The 27,992-nt window shown below is 38.7% G+C and overlaps 1 protein-coding gene across 10 annotated transcripts; it reads right to left on the bottom strand.

Moving 5' to 3' along the window:
• Positions 1-77: 77 nt before the first annotated feature.
• ZFX (zinc finger protein X-linked) lies at positions 78-25,490 on the bottom strand (the record flags this gene model as incomplete). 10 transcript variants are annotated; one of them, XM_079727840.1, is made up of 7 exons in its annotated part: positions 78-1,261; positions 2,115-2,255; positions 2,795-2,947; positions 3,418-3,561; positions 3,782-3,931; positions 22,048-22,680; positions 25,430-25,490. In XM_079727840.1, 7 exons carry the CDS (start codon positions 25,488-25,490, stop codon positions 78-80), a joined length of 2,466 nt encoding a protein of 821 aa, XP_079583966.1. The 10 variants fall into 10 exon arrangements, with proteins under 10 accessions (XP_079583966.1, XP_079583968.1, XP_079583969.1 ...); XM_079727842.1 differs by having other exon boundaries at positions 22,099-22,680; XM_079727843.1 differs by having other exon boundaries at positions 22,111-22,680.
• Positions 25,491-27,992: the final 2,502 nt, after the last annotated feature.

Genomic DNA, 27,992 nt, shown 5'->3' with positions numbered 1-27,992 from the left:
TGTGAACGAGACTGTGGCTTTAAAATGAATTTTCTGCTTCAAGGCCAACATCTCTACAAAAGTCTGTAGAAGTGTTGTTAGGGCAGGCCAACTTCTTTATGATGTCGCATTATGTGCTGGTTCTTTTCTGAAGGTCTTCGGAACCCTTTCTTGCAGTACTCACAACGGTGGGGATAGTCTTTCGTATGAATGGAGATAACGTGCCGTTTAAAGCCTGAGGCATCTGTAGTGCTATACTCACAGTACTCACACTGATATACTTTCCTACCACTGTGTGTCTTCATATGCTTTTTAAGCTCATTCTGTTGCCTAAATCCCTTTCTACATCTCTTACACCTAAATGGAAGATCTTTTGTGTGAACTGAGAGAATATGGCGACTTAGAACGAACGGATCTGCAATCTTAAAGTCACAATGTCTACACTGGTGCATTTTTTTACCCTTGTGGGCAGCCACATGTTTCTTGAGTTCTGAAGGCCTGTGAAAGCCTTTATCACACATATCACACTTATGGGGGTAGTCCTTTGTGTGAACTGAAATTATGTGTCGTTTCAAATCGCTTGAGTTCGAACTCTTGTGGTCGCAATGCAAACACTGGTGTGTTTTGCTTTCTTGGTGGATAAGAGCATGTTGCTGCACCTCTTTGGTATCTGAGAAAGTCAGAAGACAAATGTCACACTTGAATGGCATCTCTTTACTATGCTTAGTTTTTACATGCGTTTTCAAGTTAGAAGAGTCTGCAGACCTATATTCGCAGTACTGGCATTGGTACGGCTTCTCCCCAGTATGGATTCGCATGTGCTTTTTGAGCTCTGATGGGTGACGAAAACCTTTACCGCACTCCACACATATATGAGGAAAGTTCTTGCTGTGGACCGCCAAAAGGTGGCGATTCAACAACCCTTGTTCAGCTGTCTCATATTCACAGAATTTACACTTGTGCATTTTGTTGGCTCCTTTTTCCTTATGCACCATTTTGTGAGTAAACAAAGCCCCAGCATGAGAGAAATGCTTCCCACATTCGTCGCATTCGATGGCCTTCTCTGCCTTGCTGGTCAGCTTGTGGCTCTCCAGGTGGTTGTGTAAACTTATCTTCTTGTTGGTAGTGTAATCACAGTCAGTACAGCGGTACTTCTTCTTGGTAAGGTGTTCAGGATGGTTTTTCATGTGCCTTTTCAAAAAACCTCTCGACTTAAACTTTTTCCCACAAATCATGCAAGGATAGACAGTCAAGGGATGTCCATCAGGGCCAATAATTATTGCTAAGAAAGGAAAAGAAAGGAGCATGAGTGATCAAACCAAGTTCTGTTTTGGTTTCTTCAAGAATTTAAAGCATGTGTTCTGAACATTATTGGGCAAGTACTCCTATGTTAGGCTATTTGCTACTTAGCATCACTCCTTTTACAATTTTTCAACATAAGAGATACAGCAGCCTCATCAAAAAGAGAACCTGGTCTGGAAACTCCATTCAGTATGACTGTACTAACCTCACTCCCTCCAGTTTAAAAAAATAAAAATAAATGAATAAATATGTAACTTCTACCAACTAGTGACTGTAGCTTATCAATTGAGAAATTGGTGGGAAATTATTGATAAAAACAAAGTTTCATAATCACAGTTTCTGCTTTGGTTATTCTAACAATATAAATTATGTCAATTTACAGTAAAGCTTAAATATGTCTACAGAATTTTAATATGCAAATCAGCATACAAGAATAGACAAGAATATGTCACAAGAACTGAAGTACTTGCCTTGCTGCTCTGTAAAGTATTCCTGCTTTATGCTGACATAATCAGATTCTTTAAATATATTTGGTTTTTTAAAAAAGTTAATGCTTCCAACATATTTGAGGGATTTCTTTTCATATCCACATAAAAATCACCCGAGTTTTGAATTTTTTCATCCATGTTTTATCCGCCCCCCCTTTTTTTAATCCAAGGAAATCATTCATGAATATCACTGAATTCTTAAAATTATATTTTCAAATTCAATACACAAAAGCTCTATGTGGTCTAGCAGCTAAAATGTCATCACAACACCTTTGGAGATACATACTAGAGTTTCATCTGAGAGCTCGCAAAGCACGCTGCGCTGTGGAACTCATGTGCCCTCACCTGTTTGGTACTGCCTGGAATCAGGTCTTCTCCTTTTCTTTGGTTTTTGTTTAGCCAGTCTGCCAAGCCCAGCAGACTCATCTATGTGCAAGAGGGCACTTGCAGTGCCATTCCGGTTTTCAATTCCATCAGAATTATTACCTAACAATGCGCATTAAAAAACAAAATTATACAGTATTATAAATTATAAAGAATTAGGGACTCTTTATTAACTATAACAACGAAAGTTAGCCATGATACTCATGAATGACAGAAATTCCCCATTCTAGGTAATGGGTTTTATGACCACATTTATTATAGCAAGACCATAGGAAATGCCTAGCTTCCAAATCTAAAAAATACATGTCAGCATTTTGCCCCATGGCCATGGACTCCCTTGTTGTCTCCCAAAATTGTAAAGTCATGGGCCACATATAATCAAGATGAAAAGTTTCAGCTTGAAAGCCTGTGTACTTCTTGCAGTACTTCCTTCTACGTAATATACACATGAAGGAAATTCCTGTTAAAAATAAAGACAAAAAGTAGACTTTATAATCTTCCTCTACTCTTATGCAAATCAAATAACCCTTACAGGGTACTGGTATTTCAGATTTCTGAAACCTAAGACCATAGAAACCGTTTTCAATCATGAATTCATGTTCAGGAACCAATTCAATCCCAAGAGCTGCAACGCGACTTACCGTAAGCTGCTGCCCATGCTATTGGCATGAAAGTTTTGATTTCATTGTCATCGATTTGCTGTTCATGCACGGCAGCGGCTGCCGCTGCGGCAGCAGCATCCTCCTCTCCTACAATCACTTCCATATAAACTTCATCTGCAATTTCTGCAACATCTGAGTAGAAAATTATAGAAACTTGTGTGACCAGGTTTACAGATATCACAGGAAAAGATATTTTCACTTGAATTCAGTTAATAGACAAGTAGAAAGAAGGTTCACATGTTATATACCTAGAACAGAGCTTTCACGTAGTAAGCACTCAATAAATATTTATTGAATGAATCATACATTTCTTGGCTTTTACCATAATGTGCTTCTTTAATAATCTTATTTTTCCATACTCTTTTCCATTATGGTTTATTATAGGATACTGAATATAGTTCCTTAATTTGTTTTTAAAGCAATATTCTGAGCACACATAATAAGTCACTGATGTTTCCCTTGAAATACAGCAGAATAATAATCTCTACAATAATCCTACTTGTTTCCTTCAGATACTGGCCATATTTTTTAAAAAAAGAAAAGGAAAAAAAAAGAGCTACAGGAACATAAAATTCTCTCCCACAAAAAGGCCACCTACTTACTTAAATCTTCATCTTCTTGCTGAGAGTCGTTGACAGTCATATAAACCATCTTTTCCCTTGGCACACGAATACTGCTATTTTGATCAAGTAGTTCAACTCCATGATCATTCTCAGGCTCACTCTCCACAATGTCTACAGTGCCACCTATCAGACAAGATGAAGGCTCCAAGAATTTATGTGAAGACTTCATTTCCACCTGTTTCACTTACTACATTTTACATACTTTTCTACTGCTATATTGGAACCCTTGCTTAAAATGTTATCTTCAGAAAAGATTACAAATATTCTCAGTTTAAACCACCAAAAAATAATTAGGTTGAAGTGTTTGATCAGGAGGTATACTATGCTGAAGGTTTCCTCTTACCTAAGTCATCCTCTCCAGGGTCAGCTTTAAAAATGTACACCTTGATGACTTCAGGGCAAGTGCCATCCACTTTACAAGGATCGATTTCCGACTCTGCATCCATGGTCATTCCAGAGGAACCATCGTGTTCTATTTTGCCAGCATCATCCACTAAAAAGGCAGGAAATACATGACAAATAATAATAGCAGATATTTAAATAAAAGTTACCATTTTCAAAAGCCCTTTTTACAAATATAATCTCTAACTTGATTCACATAAAATTGGATGATTTTACCTAAACAAGTAGACATGCAGCACATGGTGAGAAATGTGGCTGACTGCTAAGCTAGAGCCGGGTCACAGAGGGCTTTCGTACAACCAGGCAGAGGGGCTCATGCTTGACCCTGGTAGGCAGGAGGTTTTTCGGTCTGGTAAGGTGTCACAATCTCTCAGCAAACTTAAAAACACAGACCCTCGCCAAGCAGTTCTACAGAATCAGAATTAGCAGGGGTGGGGCCTGATAGACAGATTTAGAGGAACCCTGCCCCAGGGATTCTGATCAGCAGTTTGAGAACTTCTGCTGTAGATGGTGGGAGACTCTTAGGCAGAGCAGTGACAAGGTCAGATCACCATTTCTGCTACACCATGCTGGCCTTGAGAAAGGTGGATTCAAAGGGATCAAAACATAAAGCAGAGATATCACTTTTGATTCTACTGCAATAATGCAGGTAACAGGTGACAAGGCCTCAAAAATTAGGACAGAGGTAGTATGGATGGGGAAGAGGGCTACACTTGAGTCGTATCTTAGGACTGAAATCACAGAACCTGGTGCCCAACTGAAAAGTGAACATGACAAAAGGAGCCAAGGATAACCATGGGGTTTCTGATATGGGTGACTGAATGACTGGGGGAAGAAATGGAAGGAAATTAGAGAAAGTATCTCTCTTCTGCATGTTTAATTAATTAACTTAAGGTCCAAGGGTAACATCCCTAAAAGCTCTAAGAGCAAGTGCCTGTCCCTATTCCTCTGTGATCACAGAACCTTTTGCTTCTTTCTCGCAGAGTATACGATTCACTGTGTTGTCACTAGGGGTGTGTTGCCTCCGCCTTTCCCATTGATAGAGCAGAATCTGTATTTTCATTATTCAGTCTTTTAAGACAGAGTCTGGTGATAGCAGACACTCAGAATACTGATGAATCAATGATTCAAGGAATGACTGAGATGTGAAGTCAGCTGCTAGATACTCAAATCTGAAAGCTGAAGGCTGACCCACAGATTTGGGAGCCATCGGTTCCATGTTAACTAAGCCTTGAGATCACACAGTGAGAACCTGCAGTATGAGGAAAGAGTGGACTGAGGACATCCTAGGGAATGTCATAGTTTAAGGGAGGGACAAGAAGAAGAGTTCACAACGGAACCTGAGAAGGGAAAGCTGGACAGGTTGGTGGAAGGTCATAAAGGAAGCTAGGGAGTTAGAAGTTCCAAGAATCCTAGTAAGGCCCATGGCAATAATGCAGCATGCACACAAGTCAAAGGGGAATGTCTGCACTGACAACAGTAACCTGGAAGTCACTGGTGTTCCTGCTGAAGAGCAGTGTAGTGAAGGCTATATATGGTCAGATTAGAGTGGGTTGAGGATTCAATGGAAGGTGTGAATTTCTTCAAAAAGTCCAATTTAAAAATGGAGAACAAAGGGTAGAAACTAGAATGCATTGCAGGATCAAGGACTTTTCTGTTTAATTGATTAAAAATACTCGAGTATGCTCAGTCTGTGAGAGAAAATACAATAAAAAGTGAGAGGCTGAAGCCAGAGAATCTGGTGAAATTTGGGGATCAAGATCTCAGAAGAACAGGGAGAAGATGAAACGAGGCATAAAGATGAAGGAATTTTCCTTAAATAGGAGGAGAAATACGCTATCCTTCTGAGACCTGAGAAGGTAAACATGGATGAGAATGAAGCTTATGTTGTGTTTAGAGAAGGGAAAGGAAGACTGTAATGCAGAAAGTTGGAAGAATTCATGGCTGGTGGCTTCAACTGTGGATATGAAACAGGAGGTAAGGGCCTTGGTCACCAGTAAGAGAATGGCAGATGGGTTAAGAGCTTGAGAAGCTAGAGAAAATGAGCTGATCCAGGACAAGCTTACCGATATGAAGGTTCAAAGAGACCAGCTGGTTAAATTCTCTGCGGTTTTTAAGAACAAAGAGAGGTTCCCTGAACTGAATATAGCTACCTAAATTCAAGTATCTTGACTATGCTTTATAAAAATGATTTGTACAGGGAAAGAATCGACATTATGTCCTTATTTCTGGCCTGATGTGTACTTACCCTTTTTCAAAGCTAAATACTTCTATGACATACCCAGCTGACAGGGCCACTGTTATTTTCTTAAAGGTGGCTTTGGAACTTCAAACTGAGATGGCATTAGAAGGCTGAAGATCTCACCAAACTAGCAGGAGAGTCCTGAATAAATCTGTATGTCTTCAGAGAACTCATCTCTGAATAGTCTGATATTGTTGATGAAGCTTGGCCTCTTTTGGCAAGGTTTGTCAAAACTGATTCTAACATGTACTGGAAAATCAAATGTCCTTGTGTTTACAAAGAACAAAGTCAGGCTAGCTGTTTTTGCATATGTTGAGTTTGTTGGTACTCATAAGATAAAACCTCTGATGACCAAAATCCAATCATTTTGGAGCTTGCAAAATGTCATGCATTTACCTGTAACTTAGAGTAAGACATTTCTGTTTGCTTTCATACATGTGTGGGAAACACATCTGAAATATACAGACTTACCAAAGCCTAGCAAAGCTATTCTTAGACAAAAGTAGAATTCACCTTCAGATTTTCACCTTGAGAATGTGTCCCACTAACTCAACCTATGAAATTATTCTGAATATGAAATATTACAGAAGTGATTTGTTTTTTAAAAAAAAACTCAACATTTTGGTGGTCCTGTTAAGTACTAAAAATTTCACCGTGATTTTAAAGTTACCATTAAAAATGAATTTCTAAAAACAGACAAAGAAGGCTTTGATAAAACTGAGTCATCGTACGTATGATTTCTGCATTAAGTTCCTTTTTCTAATGCTGTAATGAAGAACTAAAGCTTCAGAATAAGCCCTCTCCAAAATAGAAGAGCATGATTTCTGGAAATTAAGGCCACCTCTAATAATAACTACCATTTGCATAGCATTTTGCAATTTCCTTAGCATTTCTATGTACTTTTCAATTTCCTTAGCATTTCTATGTACTTGTATTTCATTTGATTCTTACCTTTTCCAGATAAAGAAAGGAAAGCTCTGAGATGATATGTGATTTGCCCCGTCAGTAAATAAGTGAGGGGTGGGAGAGAGAGTGAAGAGGTACTTGTCTTTAGAACTCAGACCTCTATTTTCATCTTTTGATTTTTGAAGAAATATATGTTCACTGTATAAAATTTAGTATTAAAAAAAATCACCAATAGTCTCACTAACCAGATATTGCATCATTAGTTACTAAATTTTCTTCCCAGTTTTTTCTATTAAAAAAAAATTGGCATCACAGTTTCCTCAAGCCTTATGTAATAATCATCTTTACGTCTCATCTGGGTTTTTTTGTTTTGTTTTCTTTTGCGGTACGTGGGCCTCCCACCATTGTGACCTCTCCCGTTTTGGAGCACAGGCTCCGGACGCGCAGGCAAAGCAGCCACGGCCCGCGGGCGCAGCCACGGCCCGCGGGCCCAGCCACCCCGCGGCACGCGGGATCCTCCCGGACTGGGTCACGAACCCGCGTCCCCTGCATCGGCAGGCGGACTCCCAACCACTGCACCACCAGGGAAGCCCCCTCATCTGGTATTTTAAACTTGAAAGCTGAAGAAAAATTTGGCTTATCAACGATCTCATTAGCAATAGCAAAACTATAGCAAAATACAGGCGTACTGTATTCCTGAGTTACATTTTCTCAGAACTTTGTAGAGATTGTTCCACTGTCTTCTAGCACTGAGTATTTCTGTGTGGATGTCCCTATAATACTTTATCCCCAAAGTTCACTAAACATCACTGTGATTATGACTTAGTGGTTTTATCATTCTGTCAACTTCTTGAAAGAAATATTCAATCTTTATTTCAGGAAAGTTCCTTGAAGAGTCCAATCTTTATTTCAGAAAAATTCCTTCCATTATAAATATTTTTCTAATTCATCAGTTATTCCCTTCTTCTGGAATTTCACTTATGTGCATTTGTGTCCTTTATCTGTATTCCATATCTATCCATCTTCTCCAGAATCATTTATATCTCTCTTTTTTTAACCATTTCATTTTTGTGATTTTCTAAAGCCAGGTGTCCCTCTGCCCCTGGTTATATACTGAGGCATATTTATGCTTATAGTTGTTTCTGTGGTAGCTTTTATCTTGATCATATTTTTCCTTTCTTTTACTTTCTCTTACATATTTTCAATTTCTTTCTGAATTCTGTCAGTTTGTTTTCTGCCTCTATTGTCTTGTAATACATTTTGTGAAACTTTGTATCTCTTCTCTGAGTTTTAAGAGATCATGTTTGCAATTTCACTGAGCCTTCAGGTCAGTGCTAACCAAGAGAACTTTCTGCGATGATGGAAATGTTCCATATATCTGCACTAGCCACATGTGACTACTGAGCACTTGAAATGTGGTTGGCGCAATTTAGAAACTATATATTTTATTCATCTTGCAATATATTGATATTAAATAAAATAATATTTCAGAGAGCTGAAGAACATGAATCTTCAAAGGGCTCACTATGCATGATAACACAACACATGAAAAAAGACCCACAGGACTTCCCTGGTGGTCCAGTGAGTAAGACTCTGCGCTCCCAATGCAGGGGGCCTGGGTTCGATCCCTGGTCTGGGAACTAGATCCCACATGCCGCAACGAAGATCCCGTGTGCTGCAACTAACACCCGGCGCAGCCAAATAAACAAATAAATATTAAAAAAAGAAATGAAAAGAAAAAAGACCCACACCTAACTAAACAAAACCCTATGATATTTCAGACCAACAGGGATAAAGAGATGATCTTTAAAACTTCCAGAAGAAAAAGAAACATCTACAAAGCAATGAGAATCAAAATGGCATCAGGCTTCTAAACCAAATGCTGGATGACAATGAAACATGCCACCACAAATTCTCAGGGAAAATTCACTTCAACCTAGACTTCTGTACCTAACCAAGTCATCAATCAACTTAAAGGGTAGAAAAGAAAAAATATTTTTAGTATACAAATCTAGACTCCTTAGGAACTTATTTCAATATGTGGCCCAGTAAAATAAGGGAGTAAATCAAGGAAGAACATGGCATAGGGATCCAGAAAACAGTGGACTAGTCTCAGGAAATGAGAAAAGGAAAACTTTAGAAAAATGTCTGCATTATAGTAAGCCTAAAACACAACTAATCCAGAATGGATCAGAAAGACAGAAAGCTTCAAGAGGGGAGTCACTGGAAAAAGAAGAACTCAAAGAAAAAAACCTGGACAGAGAAGTAAGTCAAACTTGATAGTGTATTTCTTAGATGGCACAAACAATTAAGAAAGAAAACCTCCGGCTTCCCTGGTGGCGCAGTGGTTGAGAGTCCGCCTGCCGATGCAGGGGACACGGGTTCGTGCCCCGGTCCGGGAAGATCCCACATGCCGCAGAGCGGCTGGGCCCGTGAGCCATGGCCGCTGAGCCTGTGCTCCGCAACGGGAGAGGCCACAACAGTGAGAGGCCCGCGTACCACAAAAAAAAAAAAAAAAGAAAGAAAGAAAGAAAGAAAGAAAGAAAACCCGTGCAATAAGGGCATAATCAGTCTCAACAACAAAGTCTAATTAAGCTTGAAGTCTTTATATGACCAGTACCCACAAGGAGGACATGGATCAGTCAGTAAACCCCAGCCTTTCAGAACCGGAAGCTACCTGATAGATCTTGAAACAGATTATTTTCTTAATTTGAAAGAAAAATAAAGATGATTTTACTTCCTAAATAAGTTACTTCAAGGGACAGCCTGAATACACATATCTTTTCTAAAGGTTTAACAAGAGTGCCAGGTTATAAATGTTAGGATTGATGTCTAGGTGGGAAACCAAGCCTTTTCATAAAACCATACCTCAGTATTGCTGCTGAAGAGAGAATTTGGTTCTCTGAAACAAGAGCCTATTCTAACTTACTCTGATGAGTCCAACAGTCATCTTACTACCTAATCACTTCAATTTTTTTTTTAACCTCTAAACCAAAATCCAATCAAAAGAAAAACTATAGAATAAAAACTTGGTATTTGACATCCTTAGGGTTCCAGTGTGGGTGGGTGGTATTGGATAGTGAAGACACCACGGATGGGTAGTTCCACCTAAAAGGATACCTAAGCTCAACGATCATCTGTTATGTCCCAGACACTGTGGTGGGTAGTTTCGCTATATTTTATCATGAAATCAATGACAACAACCCCAGGACTGAAGTGTTTTATCTCTATTTTACAGATGTGAAACCAGAGCACCTAAAAGACTAACATGCAAGAAGCATTCTGCCAAGGCAGCAAGTGCTCTAGTAGATAAACACACTTAAAAGTTCACTTTTAGACCTCCCTCTCTTACCTTCCTCCTCAAGAACCCTCCTTCTGAGGTTAAAATTTCATCTTAATTTTATTATATAGCCTATAAAAGATTTGAAAAAATTGGTTATAATCTGATCTCCTTTAATTCTTGAAACTTTCCTAGAGGGGTTCGAAGGCTTAATGAAATTAGTCTCATTCTGTAGACAGGGAATTAGTGCATCAGAGACATTCAAGTGCCTATCCTAACTTACAGAGATCTCCAGCATGGTGTCAGAGATATAATTAATGAAAAATATTTGCCAAATTGCACTGAATTGGTCTAAGACCCCTAGTTAATTAAGAACTAGTTAAGCAAGAACTGACTTCTTAACCAATTCAGGGGGAAAAGGAATGACTATTACAATCCCACCCTCTGCCTGCCTTTACCCCAAAATCCCCTGATGGGACAACAGGAAGGTCTTGAATGAAGCCAGTCCAGAGTTAGTCTTGCTAGCCCAATGGATGCCACCAACAGAGATACTCTGTGTGGATAACACCAAAGGCCAGTAGTTACTGATAGGCATGCTTTGTGCTGGATGCCTGGTGCGCATGACCTCTAATTCTCACAACCACTCTGTAGGTCAGGTAGTATTACTGCCTTTGCACAAATAAGGAAACTAAGGCCAAAGTGAAGTCAGTAACTCGCTGAGAAGCAGGAATGGCATCCAAATTGAAGGCTGGCTGACTCTAAGCTACAGGTGCTATTTCCATACACCATGTGGTTTCTCTAGGATCCCTATGAAAGGACAGCCATGTTCTCTCTCTCCCTCTCTCCTCTCTCCTCCTCTCTCTCCACTGACCAACTCCATTATCCCACCAAGTAATCAGAGATCTGTTCCAAGGGCAAGCTATCAGACAATTTTTATCTAGGTCTCAAGCAGATAAACAGTAAATATGAATCACAAGGCCAATCTGAAGCTCCAACTGCTTCTAAGACTTACAAGATGTAGACTTTTTAACACAATCTTTTTTGTCATGGGGAGAGGGAAGGACTACAACATCTTTACCTTATTTGAGCACTTTATTCTTAGTATAAATCTGACATCCTTATTGGACGTTAAACTGAGAGCTTAATTCACTAATTCTAGTGTTGATTTCTAAATAAATTTCAGAATGCCTACAGTAAAGACAATAATTTTAGATGCATTAACACAAACCTTTTTGAATTTTACCAGAACACGCTAGACATCTTCTCTAAAATAGTCTTGGTTCAATAAATAAGACTTCTCTCACATTTCAGAAATATTCCCATGTGGATATGTATTTTTTAAATTCTAAAATTTTATTGTGGTTTATCAAATGGTTTAAGGACGAAAACTGATAGAGCACATATATTTTAAAAAGGTAAGATACATACACATGCAACCATCAGCCCACAGAACAAAGGAATAAACAAATATTTTACCATGTCTCCTGTACTAATAGCCCCTAGAATCAATAAACAAGTTATTAGATTGTACTAATCCTCAGAGTTTATGCATTAAACATACAGAGATTTGGATTTATTTATCATTCATTCCCCGAACAACTTTTTATTGGATGTCTACACTATGACAAAAGTTGTGCTTAATTAGGAGCTAACATCAGATCAACTGGTCAAAACACCTAAACTAGAAGGCCAGGGCCACCACACACTGCATCCGCGGGGTGCCGCTGACACTGTGGCTGTACAGTGGACAGCGTCAGGCAGCAACCATGTATACAGACCCTCAGCTTGTCTAACGTGCTCTGCCTCTAGTGATGGTTTTACCATCTGCCCAGCTGCACAAGCCAGAAGCCTGAGAGGGAACTTCAAACCCTCCCTCTTCCTCAACCCTAAATTTAATCAAAATCCTACTTTCTAAGTATGTCATGAAGCAGTTTCCGTCAAACTCTACTGATAGAACCTTATTTCAAACCATCATCATCTGTTCCTCAGCTGGACTACTACAACCTCCTCCCATAGTGTACCTTTTTGGTTTCTGATTTTACTCTTACCTTGTCTGCTCTCGACAGCGCCGTTAAGGTTACTTTTCTGAACCGTAAATCTAAGCATGTTACTATTAATCTGCTTACAACCCTCTAACAACTCCCCACATCAAAAAGGCAGAGCAGGCTTCTTAGTATATTCAAGAGCCTTTATGACCGTGCCTTTCTCTATTTTGCCACTCACTTCTCATCATTTTCTCCATTCACCTCATCAGAGACATTATCTGCACCCCAAAGAAGAAGTCTCTGAACACTGACAGATCTTTCCCAGCTCCCTCCAAATAAACATGCTCTCCTCTCTGCCATTCCTCCCTCCTCGGCTGCCCACTGAACATTTCATTCCCCCTTCAAATTAAGTTCACCCCACATTATTTTTTAAAGATGTGATAATGGTATTACTGTTTATTTTTTTTTAATCGTTATCTTTCAGAACTATATACTGAAATACTTATGAATGAAATGACGTGCAGAATTTGCTTCAAAACAATATAAGAGGGAAGGAAATGCACAGGAGTAGAGATGAAATAAATTCAGTTATGTCTTCAACCAAGCTTCCACAGAACTTTGGCTTATAACACTTTCATAGCATTTAGCTCACCCAAGTGTACCCAAAATTTACCAACATCTTTTCCCTTAGTGCTTCCAAAATGCTTTGTACATCCAGTTATATATCTTTTCACACTAAACTGTAATTATCTGTTTCGGTATGTCTTCTCTCCAGGACTGTGAACTTTTAAAGTCAGAGACTTTCACTGTTTATCTCTAACTGCTAGCACAGTTCCTAGCTTATCGTGGCTTATCAATAAATGTTTGTGAATAAAGATACAAGAAAAAGTAAACATGGGCAAGAGTATAAAAATAATAGTTTATATACAATTCCTTTTTCTCATGTAAACATAAATTTGAAAAAAACAACATTTCTGAGGTAGAAAAACAATGGAAAAGGGTTTGGAGGCTGCCTGGGTAGATTCTGCTATGACGGGTTAAATAAGAAACTGTTTACGCCCCCTCTAAATTATTTCCTAACGTCCTTGAAATTGGGTATTCAGTAATACTGCAAATTTTAGTAAATCACTTGAACTCTATTTGCCTCTTCTGTCCACCAATAAGCACTATTTATTCCAAACTCTACTGCTCTGTAGTATTAACTTTATACACACACACACACACACGAAGAAGGGCAATATGAGAGTGGGGACTAGACACTTTGGAATAAAACACACTTGATTTCGAATGTTCACCCTAATGCTAGCTGGGTGTGTAACTTTGGACAAGTTACTTAAACAGAGCCTCAGTTCCCCAATCTGTAAAACAGTGGTAACACCAACGTTATAAGGTTGCTATAATTAACAAATTATATAGTAAGTTCTGGCACAAAGATATTATTTATTGAAGGTTTACTATTACCTATTTTTATTGTTACCAACTTGTTACAAATCTCCAACTAAATAATTCTTGGGATAAAAAAGCTTAAGTTTAAAAATATTTTTTAAAACTGTCCATATTGACTTGATAACAATCAAACCATAAACACAATCCTAAACATTTTTCCCCAAAAAGAGAACTTTATTAAAAACAAACCTCACCAAACAAACTTAATTATATCTTCTGATGGAAATGCCCATTGACTCAAGGGCCATTAGAAGATGGGCCTGATGAGTCTGAGAGCATTTTGCACACATTAGTACCTGAACTCTTTCTTGAAATATTAATTCAAATGGACTTAAATTATATATATATATATATATATATATACATATATATATATATATATATATATATATGCTACTACACCAAAATAGTTCAATAAGCATTAGTTAAGAACTAACCAATCTAATGATATATTAACATTCAGCTTTTATAAAAGCAGTTGCATACTGCAGAACATGGTGTTTTGAATACAATCTTATCTTAGTGAAAAGGTCTTTGACCTTAGAATATAAAAACAACTAACTGGAGAGAACACAGTTATGTTATTACTCCACACTCACTGTCATCAAAAAGTTTTATTAAAGTTATGGTCTGCACCAAGTAAAATTTCCAAGTTTCCAATAAACATGTTAAAAATGTTGATAAACTTTTACTTAACCCAACTAGTTTAAAGGTTCCAAGATTAAATTATTTGCTATAATTTTTGTTAATGTTTGTCTTCTTTAAAACTGCTTAAAATAACTGAAACCACATATTTTATTAAAATGTGTATTAGAAATGAAGCACCATAAAGGTTTACATTAGAACAGAGATTCTCTGCCAAGTGATCAGGCTTTGGCAGGAGAAGCCCCATACTCCAGATGCATATTAGTTGTTTTCTTTGATGTTACTATCAACAGTAAGCACACATACCCAAGTATCCTGGTTTTCCATAAGAACACACTATGTTGCCATAACTTGTTAATTTTGCTAAACCTTTAAAAACTCACTTATGGATTTTTGCCTGGCCTTTAAAATTCAGACTTTAATATTTAGGGTAGTAAATTTTACAAATTCACTACCCATTTCTGATAACATGAAAACAATATAAGGACAGACATATAGATCAATGGAATGGAATTAAGAGTACAGCAATTGGGGCTTCCCTGGTGGCGCAGTGGTTGAGAGTCCGCCTGCCGATGCAGGGGACATGGGTTTGTGCCCCGGTCCGGGAAGATCCCACATGCTGCGGAGCGGCTAGGCCTGTGAGCCATGGCCGCTGATTAGCGTTTTTTTAGCAATAAAATATTTTTAATTAAGATATGTACATTTTTTAAAGACCTAAAGCACATGTAACAAACTACAGTATAGTGTTAACATAACTGGGAACCCAAAAAAATTCATGTGACTCACTTTAGTGTGATATTTGCTTTACTGTAGTGGTCTGGAATCAAAACCGCAATATCTCCAAGGTATGCCTGTTTAGATAAACTGGATTTCATCAAAACTTAAAACTTTTGTACATCAAAGGATACTATCAAAAAAGTGAAGACAACCAACAGAACGGGAGAAAAAATTTGCAAATCATATATAGGGGATTTGCATCTAGAATATATCAAAAATTCTTTCAACTCAGTAAAAAAAAGACAAATAACTCAATTTAAAAATGGGCAAAATGGGCGTCCCTGGTGGAGCAGTGGTTAAGAATCCGCCTGCCAATGCAGGGGACACGGGTTCAAGCCCTGGTCGGGGAAGATCCCACATGCCACGGAGCAACTAGGCCCGTGCGCCACAACTACTGAGCCTGCGTGCCTGGAGCCTGTGCTCTGCAACAAGAGAAGCCACCACAAGGAGAATCCCGCACACCACAACGAAGAGTAGCCCTCGCTCACCGCAACTAGAGAAAGCCCGCGCACAGCAACGAAGACCCAACAAAGCCAAATAAATAAATAAATTTTTTAAAAAAAGGGCAAAAGATCTGAACAGACATTTCTCCAAAGAACATATACAAACGGCCAACAAGCACATGAAAAGACGTTCAACATCATTAACCATCAGGGAAATGTATATCAAAACCACAAGAGGATACCACACTTCATATCCACTAGGATGGCTATCACCAAAAAGACAGTATTAACAAGTACTGGAGAGGATGTGGAGAAAATGGAATCCTCATTCACTGCCAGTGGGAATGTAAAATGGTGCAGCTGCTTTAGAAAACAGTCTGGCAGCTCCTCAAAAGGTTAAACATAGAATTACCATATGACCCAGCAATTCCACTCCCACATATATACTCAGAAGAGATGAAAACATATATCCAACAAAAACTTGTACACAAATGTTGATATTGAAGTCCTAATAGCCAAGAAGTGGAAACAACCCAAAAGTTTATTAACTGATGAACAGACTAAAATGTATACCCATACAATGGAATATTATTCAGTAAAAAAAAGGAATGAAGTACTGATACATGCTACAACATAGACGAATGTTGAAAACATTATGCTAGGTGAAAGAAGCCAGACACAAAGGACCACATATTATAGGATACCATTGATATGAAATGTCCAGAGTGGGCAAATACAGAAAGTAGATTAGGGCTTGCTTAGAGTTGGAGACGATGGAGAGGGATAATATGAGTGATAGTTAAAGGATATGGGGTTTCTCCTTGGGGAGATGAAAAAATTTCTAAAATTGATCATGAGGATGGTTGCACAAGTTTATGAATATACCCAAAACCATGGAATTGCACACTTTAAACGGGTGAACAGCATGGTATGTGTATGAAAAGCTATTACCAAAAAAAAAGTTTATTTCAAAACTTAAATTGAATCTAGGATTAGAAAGGAACACCTAACTTCCATTCATCTCCTACCTAACTGTCCTAATTAAAAGACATGAGAGATGTCAATAAGACCTAGAGTGACATTTCGTTGATCATATTAATATCAGAGGCACCCAAAGAATATTTTGTTTCCTGCAGCTGTTATGAGGCAGTGCCTGACTCATCATCACCAGATCTTCTCCAACTTTCCCTATTGTACAAACTGATGCTTCACAAAATAGCATCTTGACTATGCAGCTGCAGAGTGAAACTGTAGGAGGGTGAAGACCACTGCAAAGAAATTAGGGATGCCTGGCAGCTGTCTCAGATTCATGGAGAACTAAGAAACAATTTGAGTAACAACTGGATGATTCAAACACTCCACCTTTCAGAGAGCCAGAAAACTCCTAAGTACCATAAAGTAGTGCTACCATATCTAGCCTGACCAGAACCAAGTAACAGCCACAGCTACTGGTAGGGAAGAAATGTGTCATTAATACGTTGGATGAGGCATGATGTCCACAGACTTTCAGCTATAGCATTCATTTATTCAACAAATATTTCACATCTAATATGCCAAAGGATTTGATGGGGAATATACATAAGTAGCTAAGATGCAATAGACAGCTCCTGTCCTCAAGAAACATACAATCAATTTAGAAGCCATCACAACATCTAGAGAGCAATGACTAGATGAAGAGGTCATCCTGACCTCAAAGGCAGCTATACTGTGACAAAGAATGTTTGTGCCAATGTACACTACCCATGACACTACTACTTGCTACTTTATCATCTTTTTTTTTTTTTTTTTTTTTTTTTGTGGTACGCAGGCCTCTCACTGTTGTGGCCTCTCCTGTTGCGGAGAACAGGCTCCGGACGCGCAGGCCCAGCAGCCATGGCTCACGGGCCCAGCCTCTCCACGGCATGTGGGATCCTCCCGGACCGGGGCAAGAACCCGCGTCCCTGCATCGGCAGGCGAACTCTCAACCACTGCGCCACCAGGGAAGCCCTATCATCTTTTTAAATGAGACTTTCAGAGGGAAGAAATCTGTCAAGACGGACTCTAAAAACTTTATAAAAGCTGTTTAGTAGACTCTTAGATTCAATGACTTATTGAAATTTTTAAAAAGAATATTTGCACATCTGTTCATGTTCATCTTTGACCTATAAAGTGATGAATAAATATCACAAGAATTCAGAGATACTACCATCTCTCATCATATTATGAAGAGCATTAAAGTTGACTGCTAATAATGGCATCTCAGCATTCTCAATCACAGATAAAATCAGGCCATAGTTCCTCTATATGCTTACTACAAAGCCCTTCTCAATCCTGAACTTCTGAAATCAATATAGGTTTTAAGTTAAAATGTAGCATAAAAGAAGTATCTTTACTGGGAGGCAGATAAGAGAAAAGCTAGTTAATTCCAAGGCATTCATCTGGTTTGATTCCAAAGCCAACAGTTTAAACATGATCATTACTTTGAAGGGAAAGGGGATGATGGTATGGAGTGGGGGGAAAGAGTGAAGAAGTGTCTGTATAATAGAGAAGAGAAAAGATACTACCAAAAGTCACCATCCCTAAACCCAATTTAAAACCAATCCAACCATTTCACTATAGTGAAACAGGGGGATAAGAACTTGTATATGCGCTCTTTGTATTCTTTGAGCTTGGATGTGATATTCTATTTTTAAAAGAAAGAAGAAAGGGAGGGAGGGAGGGAGGAAATAAAAAGTAAAGGAAGTAATTATCATTGTATTATTAAAATACATATTTTATGTACATATATAAAATATACTAAAATACAGTACAATAGCAGTTTGTGTCTATCTGTATTTACTTTTTCAGGAACATTAAAATCTATATCAATTAGCACAAACCCAGGACCTAAAAAAAAAAGATGACTATAAATAAAATTTTTAATAAAAATTTTGTAAGCCTGAGCTCTAATACAAGAATCTACTACACTATGTCAACCATTACTAACGAAACGTCTGGTTTTTTGGATGACTTTCTTGGACGGCTAACTTCCTAAAAGAGTAATAAAGGTAAGAGACAGTGTGCAGCTGAAGGTCGAACTAATGCCATGAACTTTACTCCTTAGCTAACAAGTTGAAGACAGAAAGGACAGAAAAGGGAAAGAGAAGTCAAGAACAGAGTGCTTTCTCAAGTATTTCACCAGATCCTCCTCCCCTCATAAAGCACAATGAACCCAGTTCCCTCCTTTCTCCAGCCTTGCCCCTGGGCTGCCTAGTCGTGGGATAGAAAATCTGGCAGTTACATTTAAAAATAGCATTTTCATTTAAATAGTGCATCTTACATACAAACTTAAGTCTCCCAATCTCAGCTGGCCCCTGCAGTTCGTTCAGCAATCTATAAGTTCTTAGCTTCTTGCCCTGGCCCATCCCCATACGACATAGGCTTTTCAACCCTTTGCCACTACCCTTCAACTCCCACCCAACGTCTGCAAGTCCTTCTATATTAGCAGGTGAATTTGCTACACAGAGAAAATAGCTCCCAACATTCAAACACTCCTTTTAAACTTACTGTCCCAGGCCCGGGCTCTCCAATTTTTCTGATCCTTAACTGCCTTCCTGTCTCGGAGAAGGGGACTCCTTTCTCTCTAGGACTCACGTACCAGCTTTCCACCACTGCCCTGGACCCTACTCTGTTCCTCTGCTCTGGAACCTGCTCCAACTGTTAGTCCTTCCTATATCTTCGGTCTCTGTTCAACTATTTGTGTCCTGCACCTGTAAACCTATATATATGCTCAACACACTTCCACCATCCATCCAACCATCAAAACCTGCACTCTTGCTTCTTCTGTCCCTTCACTGACCAAAACGGCAATTGATACAAACTGCTTCACCTACTCCACCACTTCCACCAACTTCTCAATCCATTACAGCTTGTCTCCTGTCTCTTCTCCACTGGCCCATGCTTTATTGAAACTATTCTAATTAAGATACCAATAACTTTTTATACAATTTTTTAAGGTTACTTTCCATTTATAGTTATTACAAAATATTGGCTATATTCCCCATGTTGTACAATACATCCTTGAGCCTATATTACACCTAATAGTTATAATAATAAAAAATTTAAAAATTAAAAAAAATAAAGTTGCCTTTCCACAAAAATAAAACAAAAAGGATAATTCAAAAAAAAACACAAAAAGATATCAATGACCTCCTAACTGCCTAACGAAAAAGCCCACTCCCTCCTCAGTAACTAACACTCTTAGAAATTCTGCTTATCTTTGACAGTGTTAAAAACATTCTAAAGATTTTTCTCCTCTTCCTCTTCCTAAAACCTCCTGATTTTCATGGGCTCTTCTCTGCCTACTTCTTAAATGCCCAAAGGATCCATACTTGACACTCTTATTTGACAAGCACTCTCTGTGGACCACCACCCGTTTCCACATAGGGTACTACCTATATTCCGTTGTCCCAAATTTCTTCCTCCAGTCACAAACTCTCTCAAAAGCACCAAATTCATATTTTCAACTGCCTACAGAAAACATCCACCAGATTGTCCCCAGCAAGCAACCTAAACTTTTAACAGGTCCTGAAACATTTTCTTTCCACCAAATCTATTCCTCCTCCCAGGTAATGGCCTAACCAGGCACCCAATCTCCCACGGCAGAAACCTTAGTGTCCTCCTTGAATTCTTTCTCCCTCCAATCCTTAGCCCTATTCTATCTATCACCAAATCGCATTCACTTTACTCTAATCTCTCTTAAATCCAGCTCCCCTGCTCTACTCCCATTACTATGAAGGTACTTAGGACCTTCTTTATCTCATGTAGGAACCATTCCAACTTCTACTACCAGGATTACCTTCCTAAAATAAATTCAAACTTGAAACAGGATATTACATTTTTCCTTGTCAGAGTGGCAAAAATTAAAAGGGAAAACAATACCCTATGTTGGTCAGAGTGTAGGGAAAGGGACATTCTCATAAACTTGGTGGGTGGAATTATATTAGGCAAAATACTGAGGCAAATATAAACCAGACTTGTAAATATGTATACCCTATGATCCAGCAATATTATTTCTAGAAATTTATTTTAAGTAAATAAACAGAAAGTGCACAAAGATATGAGTACATCCTAAAGTTCTCATTATTCCCAGCAGAAGCCAAGACCTTTTTGACATACTATATACCATTTGCCTAGAATGGCTCCCTCCTATCCATGTCCTTCTTCATCCTGCAAAACTAGGAACTCATCCTTGAGTCCAAAGGTCAGCAACTCCATTCTGTCTCCACAGCAATTTAGTCACACCTCTGCATCACAGTGTAACCTATCTTTCTCTCCCACTGTAGACTGTAAGCTCTCCAAGGACAATGGTTTTGTGTAATTTTTATTTAGCACATATCCATATTTGCACTATCTACAAAAATGTTTGACACATAGTAGGGGCACAGTAAACACGTGTTGAATGAAGGCATTTTCCTCCTCTTTACACGAAGAACTCTCTGATTTCCAAAATCTTAAGAACTTTTAAAAGGTATTTCCTGGGCTTCCCTGGTGGCGCAGTGGTTGAGGGTCCACCTGCCAATGCAGGGGACACGGGTTCGTGCCCCGGTCTGGGAGGATCCCACATGCCACAGAGCGGCTGGGCCCGTGAGCCATGGCCGCTGAGCCTACGCGTCCGGAGCCTGTGCTCCGCAACGCGAGAGGCCACAACAGTGAGAGGTCCGTGTACCACAAAAAAAAAAAGGTATTGCCTAAAATGCTGGTGGACTCCAATATATTATATTAAATTCCTGTTTTATAACAGGTATTTAAGCAAAGCAAATGGTCTCGTGCATTTATATAAGCAAATAGTCTGTGAGTCTTTATTTGTTTGAAGTTTAGTTCCTAGAGGCATAATTAGAATTTCCATACTGGGTCAGAACTGTGGTCTATCCAACTGAGGATTAGGATCCTCAGGATATCTGAAAGTGGTACCAAGAAATAAATTGTAAGAAGACATAGCTGTTCTCTCCCAGATGTTAGAGGTGTGTTCCAAAACACCTTACTTTTCTTCAATAACCTAGTATGAGTCCATCATACTTGAAATCATGTTTTGGAATATTTGTTTAAATACTATGCCAGAGCTCTTTTCCATGTTATCTGTTATATAAAGAGCATTTTACATAGTACATAGTATTACGTAAGTAGTACTGTACATCCATATACAAGAATATAAGTAGTTTGGATATACATTTTTCTCTAAGTTGAACTCCTTTTAAGTTTCAAGAGGGTTCCTAATTCTAATGAAGGCTGGTAACAGCCTAATCAGATCCTTCATGATTTCACAAAGTTCAGTTCTAGTCCTTTCAATCTCTGATCTCTAGACTGAAGAAATCTCATCTTTCTACTGTGTCCTTACAGAGAAATGATTCTACTCTGTACCATCCCACTTTTCTTAATTTTGAGTTATCTTACAGGCTCCAAACTGAAACAACAATGAAGGAAGGTCTATGAGATTTAATTTTATAGAAGTCAAGAAAATTTCACCCCTGATATAAGTTAGACAACCTTCAAAAACACCTTTGACAATCACTGTACCCCAAGACTTACAGGAAATCATAAGGTAGTCCTCACAGTTGCTTTTGTCATCATCTTGCTGGTCCACAGGAATCCCATTGGCATCTATGACTGCTTCAGAGGCACAATCTGCTACCAATACTTCTTCTGACACTACATCAGCTGTCAGAGGATCAGTGACGATCTCTGCCTCTACTACACTATCATGAACAACGTGTTCAACATGTCCAACATCAGACACATGTATGGATTCACTCGTCAAGACGTGTTCTGGCATAGACATTGAGGCTGAAGTAATATCAGAAGCTAAAACATCATCTGGGACTGTGCAATGTGCTAAAGAAACTTCTTCGGTTACATCTGAGCCCAGCACTTGCTCAGGAATGATGACCGTTTCAGATACATCTGCTTCTTCCATGATATCGGGACATTGAACATCTTCTATAACAACGTCCTCGATAACATCTTGGATTACAACTGAGTCTGGGTCATCAGGAACAAAGTTATGCACAGTTATGTCTGAATCCACAACATCTGAAACAAAAACAGTTTCTTGTACTTCCACAACAATTTGATCACCATCCATGTGTGTAGCATCAGCTCCTTAAAAAAAAAAAAATTTAAATCACAAATTTCAGGTATATATGCATGATTATCTCAATTAATGTAAATGTTACTTAATTTCTACCAGGAAAACAAACTAGCTCCTCAGTTGTCTCAAACATTAAGATAGATTAAAGAAATAAAGAGAGTATCTATTTTTGAATCATATCAGAAATAGAAATTCTTAATACAAGAACTTTTATACTCATCCCAAATCAATTAACAGGTAAGGAAATAAAAGAAAAACAAAGTAACTGAGGCAGTCACACACAAAAATATATTCATGAAAGTAATATTCTAGGCTGACTAAAACTAAACCCATATGCATAGGTACTTAAGGGATGATTATAAAAATTAATAAGTAAAGAAACTTCAGGTGGCAAATATACCATTTTCCTTCATTATGTGTTTTTCACTTCTTTCCCTTCTTGCTCCATCTCTCTTTCAACTCATATTTTTTTCTCCTGTCCATCTCTCCCATGTTTTCTTTTACTTCCCTTCATTTCCCCTTTCTCCTCCTTTGTTCTAGAACAATATCCCACCGATATCCTCCATTTATGATTACGGAAATTCAGAAACAACTATCCTCCGAATCCAGAATATAAAAAGAATCGGGCCATAAATAAAAAGAGGGCTAGAAGGCCACAGTTAAAGAGGAAAGACAACTGGTTAAGGAGCCTCTGTGGACAGATAAGATGAATAAAAGTGCAGTTGCTCTGGAGCAATGGAAGGTGAGGTTAGTTGGAGTGGGGCCTGCCCCAACCTCACCAGGGTAGTCCGCCTCCGTTCAGCTTCCTCCCATCCCCCCATATGCCAATCCCCCTGGCAGTTCCTCAGAACATAAGAAACCCTACTCTAGTCCACTCTGCAGTTAACAAGTGAAGGTAGAGCGTTGAATCAATTGAAGCCCAGTGAGATTAAATGACTTCACCAAGATCACACAGTTTGCACAGGTTATGGTGCTCAGTAAATACTACTCTGAATAAATGCCACAAATCAGAATCGAAATCAGATATCCTTGCCAAAAACATAATGTAAGATAAAATAAAACAAGTCTGGTACCTTGGCTCCTGATCCAGAGAAAAGCAAACAATATTTTATAAAAGTCTTACCTAAAAAGCTATTCAGTCGATTAGTGTTTGTGGATGTGACTCAGACCAGGCTGAGTCCAAGCAGCTGCCTAACTCAATGACTCTGTGTCAATGGCCAGGCCCTCAGAGAGACACATGGCTTTTTTTTTTTTTTAAACAAACACAAATAATCAACAAGGGCCAAAGAACCTTTAAAAATGTAAGAAATCTTAAAGCCAGTTAATATCCATTTTATTTACACCTAGAAATAATAAAGAGTGCTTGCTTTAATTCCCATAGAAATTCTACAAAATGCTTTATACTGTTTTCAATATTCTCAATATTAACATCAAGCAATAGATCATTGTAATCTCCATTTTGCAGACATGAAGATGAAAGCATTTAGTGGCAAGAGTACTGGTTAAAAAAATCTAAATCAGAGAGCAGGATTTGGACACTTATTAGTTTTGTGACCTTGGGCAAGTCATTTAACCTCTGAGTTTCGGTTTCCTCATCAGTGAAATGAGGACAGTAGTATCTGCCATGCATACCTCACAGGACTGCTGTGATGATCAAATGGGAATATATGGGAAGTGTTCTGAAAAACTGTAATGAAAGGTTTCATTATTATTAGGACATATGAAAATGGAGGCCCTGGCAGATTAAGTGACTTGCTCAAAGATAAACAAACACCATAAGTGTTAACAATCAGGGCTAAAATGCAACAGCCCTTCAATCTACCCCTTAGCCCATGATCCAGGCTTGCTTGTGGCAACATTTAAGCTAGTAAATGGTGGGCGTTTTTCTCCAAAGAGCTTAGTCTCTCTTTCAAGCACATTAATTATACTTCATGTTCTAAAGAAGAAAGAATCATAACTTTGCATTTATCATTATCAAGCTGAAATTACCAAATGTGAGTCAAAAGACTATCCCAAATTGTTAAGAAAAATATATAAACCCCCATTAGATTTAGAGATTAAAGAAAAGTTAAAATTAAAAATTGCTAATATTTAATTTCCTGATGAATTTAATTGTTTCTTTAGTACACAATACAGTCATTTCAAGTCCAGTGGAAAACTCATTAACATTTTATTTATAAGGGTAGCTAGTTAGTGTGATATAAAACCATTTTATATTACAAAACCTAGCATAATCACTTCAGTATGTTATGTAACTGGAACCATGAGTAATCCAAAATTGTGAATACTTTTTTCCCATTTTTAGAACTTCATAAATTTAATTCTCCTTGTACAGTTTGGGGAGTGAGGTAAGACTCCTTTTGCTAACTTGTGAGAGAGAGGATTTTAAAAGTAGGATGGGGTCAGAACATGGAGGGCCTTAGGTTTATACTTTACCTGCCGGGTAATGGTCTATGTGGAAAAAAGTAGAATGAAGAGATGTAAGCAAGGAATATTTTCAAAGGGAGAACTTTAACAGGACTGGAGTAAACACTAAGGTTTTGGTAATGTTGCTGTTACTGACAAGAATGAGTGTTGGTTATGAGGGAGCTAAATTTTTAAGGAGGGGAATAATAATATACTCACTTTAACATCTGTAAGCTTGATAGGATAAAAAGATACCTAAGTGTAAATATCAATGACAGCATCTAGCAATTTTTCCACTTGACAACCAACTCCAAATCTGGTAGGTGGGAAGTGGAACAACCCCAGTAGTTATACCTGTTGCATCAAAATATGAGTTTGGCTCTTGTGGTTGTAATTCAAGTCCATCTTCATCCATGGCCTTTAATTCTCATCAGTCACAGCTCCTAAATTAGGCAAAAAAGTAAACCAAGTATTACTTTTTTAAATATATGTATTAAAAAATGTCATCATACTATTTACATTTCTGAAACACCAAAAATTATGTGACAGATGAACATCTATCAAAAATGTGTCTATCTGAAATAAAAGGGAAAAGTTAAAATTAAATTGCCAAAAACATAATGATACATGGGCATCTATATGACAAGGAAGGTGGATAAAATCAAGTAAGTCAGCTTTGCCTCGACTTTTTGAGATACTGCTTACATACATCATACATACATACGTACATACATACACACTGCAAACGTCTTGATGCATTCTGACACATGCATAAATCTGTGTAATCACTACTCTACCCAGATCAAGCTAGAGAACATTTCCAGCACCCCAGCACTCTGGCCTCCTCTCACTCTGTATACTCCTCACTCCCACAAGGGTAACCGGCTTTATTAAGGTTCAATTTATACTCTGTAGCTTATCGGGAGGAAATTCCTGCACAATTTTCATATTACTTCCCTGAATTTAACATAGTCTGCTATCTTTCAACCAATATATTAAACAACGGTTAAAGATCCAAAGTGCATAATTATAGTAAACACCCTTTGGGATTTCTGCCTAACTTACAATGACCTCTTAACTAATCCCCCAATCGGGCTTCCCTGGTGGCGCAGTGGTTAAGAATCTGCCTGCCAATGCAGGGGACACAGGTTCAAGTCCTGGTCCGGGAAGATCCCACATGCCGAGGAGCAACTAAGCCCGTGTGCCACAACTACTGAGCCTGCGCTCTAGAGCCTGTGGGCCACAACTACTGGGGCCGCATGCCACAACTACTGAATCCCGTGCACCTAGAGCCTGTCCTCCGCAACAAGAGAAGCCACCGCAATGAGAAGTCCACGCACAGCAACGAAGAGTAGCCCCCACTCGCCACAACTAGAGAAAGCCTGTACGCAGCAACGAAGCTGCGGTGCAGTCAAAAATAAAAAAAAAAAAATTTTAAATAAATAAATAAGCCACCAAAAAAAAAAACCCCCAAAAAATCACAAAAAACTAATCCCCCAATCTAGAGAAGTAAATTCCTGCAGTGTATTTATACTCTCCTGGCCATAGTTGATTGGCACTAACTATAAAACGGTAAAAATAAGTTCATCTTTGAGCACAATAAAATCAAAGTCCTATCCCCGAGAATCGAAACCATGAGCAAAGGTCACTCAGTCAATCTTTGTCTCTCTGTCTCTGTCTCTCTCTCCCCTCTCCTCTCCTGGCAGCTGGAACATAGGAGGTGAGGAAGGCCATTTTCCCACTTCAGCTTAGATCAGTGAGATAAAGTTTACAAATAAATAATAAAAAGAGGGCTTCCCTGGTGGCGCAGTGGTTGAGAGTCCGCCTGCCGATGCAGGGGACACGCGTTCGTGCCCCGGTCCGGGAAGATCCCACAGGTCGCGGAGCAGCTGGGCCCGTGAGCCATGGCCGCTGAGCCTGCGCATCTGGAGCCTGTGCTCCGCAACGGGAGAGGCCACAACAGTGAGAGGCCCGCGTACCGCAAAAAAAAAAAAATAATAATAATAATAAAAAGAGTCCAGTGAATGCCCTGAGAAATAGAGGAGAGGGAGCAGGGAAGGGAGGCTTACCAATAATAGCTTTTTAGCTCCTGGTTCTAGACCTTTCTGAGGTCCAGCTACAGTCTGTCTTGAGTTTTTCCAAGCCACCCCAATGACCTTAATGCTTCCTTTTCTACTTAAGCCAAAAACTTACAACAAAAAAAACCAATCAAATAATATACTACTTAGTACTAATCACTGCTTCAAAAGAGCACACATCAGGGATTAGGGCTTACTCATGTTGCAAGTATTACATAAACCTCCTCCCTCACTGGTTTCCTTATCTCTACTTTCTCACTTTCTAATCCAACCTAAATGGTTCTATTAGATGCATCTTTCTTTTACTTTTATCATTTTTTGCCGATGATATAAGTGCCACATGCTGCTTACTAAAATTTCAAATAACAACAAGAATCATTTTTCCAAAGCATCAGGCAGGTGATATCAGGCCTCTGTTCAAAAAATGTTTAATGGCTCCCTGCTGCCTACAAATAAAGTTGAAACTCCTGCCATCTTCTAAGTTCTAGCTGCAAACGATCTTTCTCTCATTATCTTCCCTAACTCTCCTTCAAGCACCTCGCCCGACCACCATGTGAACACACTTCAACCAAACAAAAATGCCCCATGTCCACATAAGACCCAAACTCTATATCTGGCTCAGGGTTTCTTCTACCCGGAACACCTTTCCCCTATCATCTCTGCTTGGATCTTCCCCCAAGTCCCCTTCCCCACACACACAAAAAGAAAAAGCTGAAAATAATCTCTCCCCCCTCTGAATTTCTATAGCACTTTATCTTTTTTCCTTTTTCCCTGACTCTACTTGTTTGCTGTAAATTATGATTATTTATGTCTTATTTTCAGATGCCAAACTTGCATTT

This window comes from Hyperoodon ampullatus, assembly GCF_949752795.1.
Source record: "Hyperoodon ampullatus genome assembly, chromosome: X".
NCBI lineage: Eukaryota > Metazoa > Chordata > Mammalia > Artiodactyla > Ziphiidae > Hyperoodon > Hyperoodon ampullatus.
The sequence above is the reverse complement of the archived record's forward strand: the minus strand, read 5'-3'. Positions and strand labels throughout refer to the sequence as shown.